The sequence below is a fragment of the Phyllobates terribilis genome, unplaced genomic scaffold (assembly GCF_046119375.1).
Source record: "Phyllobates terribilis strain yellow unplaced genomic scaffold, ASM4611937v1 Scaffold_11__3_contigs__length_659146591, whole genome shotgun sequence".
Taxonomy (NCBI): Eukaryota; Metazoa; Chordata; class Amphibia; order Anura; family Dendrobatidae; genus Phyllobates; species Phyllobates terribilis.
This window is the reverse complement of record NW_027362771.1, coordinates 630,854,912-630,861,449: the sequence shown is the minus strand read 5'-3', so window position 1 is coordinate 630,861,449 and position 6,538 is coordinate 630,854,912. Positions and strand designations below refer to the sequence as shown.

At 41.1% G+C, this 6,538-nt stretch overlaps 1 protein-coding gene across 1 annotated transcript; it reads right to left on the bottom strand.

Moving 5' to 3' along the window:
* Positions 1 to 4,809: 4,809 nt before the first annotated feature.
* Positions 4,810 to 5,745, bottom strand: LOC141167498 (olfactory receptor 1E16-like). The gene has a single exon (XM_073654897.1). It carries the CDS (start codon positions 5,743 to 5,745, stop codon positions 4,810 to 4,812), a length of 936 nt encoding a protein of 311 aa, XP_073510998.1.
* Between the last annotated feature and the right edge of the window lie 793 nt (positions 5,746 to 6,538).

Below are 6,538 nucleotides of genomic sequence, written 5' to 3'. Positions count from 1 at the left end.
TTGTTATCTGCAGAAGCTGACTGGAATACTGACGGGAATGTTGCAGCTGATATTCAACAACTGCCCTCTCTTGTTCACAAAGCCTTGCCAACATGTGTAGTAAGGAGTTCCAGTGTGTGACCATTTTGCACACCAGTTGGTGAGCTGGCACTTGCAAGTGCTGTTGCAGCACTGCCAAATCGGTGGCAGCTGTGGCTAGCTTGCGGAAATGGGTGTGAATGCGGTGTACTTTCACAAGTAGCTGACGCTATCTGGGTAGGTTTTCAGAAACCGCTAAACCACTAAGTTGAGCATGTGGGCCAGACATGGTACATGTGCAAGGTTGCCAAGCTTCAGAGCCACCTCCAGTTTATGGCCATTATCACACACAATCATGCCTGGTTTTAGGTTCAGCGGTGAGAGACACAGATCTGTCTGGTCTGCTATACCTTTCACAGTTCTGCGGCAGTGTACTGTTTTTCATCTAAGCAAATTAGTTTCAGCAGAGTCTGTTGCCGCTTCAGTGAGGCAGTGCTGCAGTGCTTCCAGCTTGCAACTTATATGGACGACATGCTCTGAGATGACATTTAGGAGATGGAGGATAGTAAAGAGGAGGGGTTGCAAGAACTGGTGAAGAAGGTAACGGAATCCTTGATGGAACTGGGGCCTCCAATCCTCGGCATCAGTAGCACATCTGTTATCCCAGGATCTGACTCGGTTACGGCCTCCAAAAGGTTCACCCAGTGCGCCGTCAGGGAAATGAAGGGTCCCTGGCCACAAACACTTGTCCATGTCTTTAAGTGGACCTTCCCAGTAACTGCATTGTTCAGGGCACAGGAGATGTTATGTGACATGTGCTAGTGTAAGGCGGAAAAGGCATACAGGAAAGAGTAGTGGCAGCTGGGGACCAAGTACCGAGGGATGGCCACCGCCATGAGGTTGCAGAAGGCCCCAGTGTTCACAAGCCTAAATGGAAACATTTCTAGGGCAAGCAGTCTGGAAATGTGTCCCTGCAAACGATAAAATGTAGGTGCGCAATAGTGCTGTTACCAATATAAAAATTTAATGAAAGTAGTAATGTGCTCACCTTGTTCGGTTGTGAAATGCACAACTCATATAAATGGTATCGGAAGTGCTGCTGGAGACACTAAACCGCAAGGGCTCGAAATGCGATAACAGGTGGATAGTAAATGTGTCACTTATTCCGCGCTCCTCTGTGTTCAAAATAGATGCATAATCCAGATCCATGTGCTGTAGCTCATATAGCTCCTAGTCTTGGTGTGATCCCCTAGACCACGGAAACCTAAGATGTCATGGAGCGGAACTTTTGGTTTCTTTAGAGATAGTCATAAAAAAGATAGTCCACAAAATTGGCTATATACCTGAGGAAGTGGACAGGATGTCAATGAAACAAGTAGTAGTAATGATGAACTTTCATTGAACCTTTGATTCCTTATCCATGTGTGGAGGAGCGCAGATTCAATTGGCACCATTCCTGTCCTCTCTGGCTTTCCATTGTGTATCCTTCAGTGGACTCAGTGCTGCTTGCAGCCCTCTATTATACCTACTACATGTGTTGTGCATTTCACAACCCAAAAAGTTTTTGTCGAGGATTTTTGATACTACTCCGCACACCTTTTTATGACTATCTCTAAAGACATCAAAAATACTGCTCCATGACATCTTAGGCTTCCGTCATCTAGGGGATCACACCCAGACTAGGATCTATATGCGCTACAGTACATGGATCTGGATTATGCATCTATTTTGAACCCGGAGGTGCGCGAAATAAGTGACTCATTTCCTATCCACCTTTTATCGCATAGTGGAGTAACGTAAAAGTACAGGCAGCTTCACAGCATAGTTTTAAACCTAACTCAGCATATATATTATGACCTTTTGTTTTCTATACTGTGTCTGATCAACGTTTATAGGAAGTTTCTCCCCAAGCAGTTCGCTCCCATCAGTTCGCCGCCAGGTACATTTCGCCCCCGCACAATTCACCCCCGCACATTTCAGCCCTATCATTTCGCCCCCAGGAAGATTCGCCCCCAAACATTTTGCCCCAGCACGTTTCGCCCCTGGATGTTTCGCGGGGCGATACATCCGGGGGCGAACTGGGGGCGATATGTGCAAAGCTGAAATGTGCAGTGGCGAATCATCCTGGGGGTGAAATGATAGGGGTGAAATGTGCAGGGGCGAAATGTACATTTCGCCCCCGCACATTTTGTCCCCAGCATTTCACCCCCAGAATGTTTTGCCCCCGCACATTTCGCCCCCGCATGTTTCGCCCTTGGACGTTTCGCTGGGCGAAACATCCGGGGGCAAACTGGGGGCGATACTATATGTCCAGGGGTGAAATGTGCGGGGGCAAAACAACCTGGGGGCCAAATGCTGCGGATGAAATGTGCGGGGACGAAATGTACCCGGGGCGAATTGCTGGGGGCAAACTTCTGGGGGCGAAACATCCAATTCCCATATAAATTAGTATAAATTATGTCTATATGTAAAACAAAGGTGATACTGTATCAAGGCGTCCTGCCTATTCCAGCACTGGAAGAGAACACTGACTACTATAATTAAATGTTATGTTCCGGCACAGTGATGCTAGGACCGGCCGTACAGTACAATAATGGCTGACATTGTTTGATAAAACATAATCTGCCACAAGTGCATACATTAGGAAAACACCAGAACAATGTTTAAGGTGCAAGACTGATAATAAAATCATGATTAGAATAATCAATGTTAAAGAGCATGGTATTGTAGTAAAATCAAATACATTGTATATAAGTCAAAAGCACAAAAGCCACCATCAGGAGGAAATCTAGATTAATAAGGGAATGTAGGCTTCCTGCATAAGGAGAGTATAGTGTAAATGGACATCATAGGGTAGTGATGGGATTCAAATATGTGTCCCTACTAACACATTTGATGTGAGTATAACAGACATCAAGAGAAGATTAACAATGAATATTACCACCAGATATCCCTCCAATGCATGCCGACATCATCACCACATACGGGTTTCGCATTCACCACTTTGTCTTGGGATCAGTAGGTGTTTATTATATATATACTGTATATATCGATCTAAATTTTTCTTTCTGTATTTTCACAAATTTTGTGAGTACCCAAATATGTACTTTTGCCATTTAGTAAATGCTTTCTGAACAACTTGCCATGTTAGTATTCATCTTCCCTATGGGGAGGATGGTTCCCCTGGGTGTCCACTACTCTGATCTGGTGGCCTGCTAGATCCTTACATGAAATGATGGTTTCTCATAATAGTACATATAATGGCCTCAAACAATAAATCAACTCCCCTCTGAACATTAACAATGCATCAAATAGAGAACTGAACAGAGTGTGTGGGATAAAAAATACATGACCTTTATTTAGAAAAAATTATATATATCACACAACATTGTTATATAAATATTACACAATATACAAAGTAACAGAAAACAGAAAGCTGCTGGTCAAACACTGATCCCACCTGGTATATACAATCAGCCTGTCAAGATATACAACATATATTGGCAGGAGGTGTGTGGCATGACAGTCTATGCATCATATAATATTCAGTAATATCCACACTGCATGGAAATATTAAGCCCATATGCTATAGAGCATGGTCAGGTACATATATGAAATGCCATTTCTTGTATGATAGTATCACCGCCTATATATATATTGGTCAAATAAATCTCACAGACATACCTATGCTCATGTTTGTAAAACAAACCGCCAGATACCAAAGTGGGAAGAGGGGATGCCAGAAATACTGCCTCGACGCGCGTTTCCCCGCCTCCACTTGCAGCTTCGTCAGGTGGTGTATATATTTATGGTATAATGTTGTGTGATATATCTAATTTTTCTAAATAAAGATCAAGTATTTTTTTAAATTCTACACTCTGTTGAGTTCTCTATTTGATACATTGTTTCTCATAAGCCTAGCTTGTGATGACGGGACATCAACCTTTTCTCTCTTAATTCCCCATTAGTCTTGACTAAGGAGGAGCTTTCACCAAATTGCTTGCGTGTAACTGGACTCACAATGGCTGAAGAGCGGAATGAAACGTCTTTGTTATTTTTTTTTCAATATGGACTCTGCGTTGTGGAGATATTATAACTTTAGTTAAGTCCAAATTGGTGTTTTCTCTGGATACTTCTCCTTGCATGAGTTGTGATAAAACCCACTTAGACATAACAAAAGTTAACTTTTTATGTGCCAATTCTTTGATTGCTAATATCTCCGCAACAGAGAAGTGAAATGAAAAAGTAACAAAAATGTTTTATTCTGCTCTTCTGCGACCATTCTGTGTCCAGCTCAATATGAAGAATTTCTTAAAAAGGTCCTTTTTTTAATTATGATGGAAGAGACCCTTACTTCTTTCTCAGTTCCTTAATTGCACAAGTCTCTGTCTGTTAATAAATGTCCAACCCTTTGTACTAACACAATAGTGCACCCGGTATTCCTTCTGATTTCTCCAATTATTACACCATAGCCAAATATGAAATAGCAAAGTTTTCCTAAAATAATCTGGCGTATTATAGATATTAAAAATGTAACCACACAAGTATTTAGTAGAATTATTAGTAAAATTTTACATGAGGAAACAATCTGCTACAGTCCCTACAGCATTTATAAATGGTGGATTCAGAGAAGCGATACACAAGGGTATCAAGGCTATGAGGTGACCAGAGACCATTCTCTCTCATTCCTTAGGAGTAAAATTAAACTTAACTGTCCAAAGGCATGGTGTATCAAGAGGACTTTTAAATAATAATAAAAAAAAATTAATTAATTCATGTAACAAATAATATTTAATTAAACCCTTTCAATCTTTTAAACATTTGTTGAAAGGTTCTCCTGATCTCACGGTTCTTCAGGCTGTATATGATGGGATTCATCATTGGAGTCACCACAATGTACACCAGAGGCTTAAACTTGTTAATACTCAATGAACTGTCATCCGATGGTGCAATGTAGATCATCACAATGGTTCCATAGTAGATACATACAGTGGTGAGATGGGAGCCGCAGGTGGAGAAGGTTTTTTGCCATCCACGGGTGGATGGAAGGGTTATTATGGTGAAGAAAATCCTCATATAGCTTAAAATAATTAAAATAAAAGGTATGACACTCCCAATGATAGAAATAGTAAAATCGGACAAAACTAAGAGATCAGTATCTGAGGTAGCCAAATGAATCATTGGTTTGAAGTCACAGAAGAAATGGTCTATGACATTCTGACCACAAAATTCCAGCTGCCAAACCAAAATGATCTCAAATGAAAAGAAAAACATCAAGAACCAGGAGGCAAAAACCATCTTGAGGCAAACATGAGGTTGCATTATGAAATTGTAGTGCATCGGGCTGCAAATGGCCAAGTATCGATCATAGGACATTATAGCGATCAGAAAACACTGGACAAACCCAAATATGAAGAACAGGTAGAGCTGGATGATGCAGGACCACACTGGTATCTCCTTCATATCCAACAGTATAATATTTAACATCATGGGCATAATGGTCGTTGTTATGAGGATGTCAGCCAATGCTAGATGCTTGAGAAAGAAGAACATTGGAATACTGAGGGTCTCATTAATGGACACCAACACTATAATAAGAAGGTTTCCATTAAGTATAAGGAGGTAAGAGAAGAGGAAAATGATAAATAAAAGTATTTTATATTTATATAGACCATTAAATCCAAGGAGGAGAAACTCAATAACTTCTGTCTGGTTCCACTCACACATTTTTGCTAACTAGGAGAGGAAAAAGAGAAAATGGTTAACATTTCTTCCGACAAGCCTACAACCTGCAGTAACACTCACTCCACCATACCACTGCACGGCCAGCTCTACCCTCACCTACTGTATCCTCACCCATCCCTTGTAGACTGTGAGCCCTCGCGGGCAGAGTCCTCGCTCCACCATACCGCTGTATGACCAGCTCTACCCTCACCTACTGTGTCCTCAACCATCCCTTGTAGACTGTGAGCCCTCCGGGCAGGGTCCTCGCTCCTCCTGTACCAGTCGCTGACTCGTTTTGTTCAAGATTATTGTGTTGCTTGCTATGTATACCCCTTTTCCATATGTAAAGCGCCATGGAATAAATGGCGCTATAATAATAAATAATAATAATAAAATAATCTCTTCACTGAAATAAAATGGATTAGGTGAGTAATAGCAGATGACATTAATTATACATGCACAGCATCTTGTAAAGAAGCCACATATAGAGGCCTTCCTATCAGCGCTGTAAAATATTACGGGCGTCTTTATCTAGATTCCTAAACTGCGAAAAAGTCGAAACTATATTGAATTGAATTAAGAAGGATTTGCGAATAATCTGCTCTGCTGGTATCCCATATAATAAATCCAACTTCAGACCAAAAGTACCTGCGTTTTTTATTTATTTAGGCAACGCATTTCGAAGTACTATAGATTTCTTTATCAGGATAAGAAAAGCATCTTCTCTTCTCTTGTTCAGATGAAGGAATCTGTAGTACTTCTACAAATTGTGTGTTTTCTGGACATAGTAATACCA

What these genes read in the sequence shown, in the direction of transcription:
- LOC141167498 (XM_073654897.1), bottom strand. Translation starts at nt 5,745, where the DNA reads ATGTGTGAGTGGAACCAGACAGAAGTTATTGAGTTTCTCCTCCTTGGA.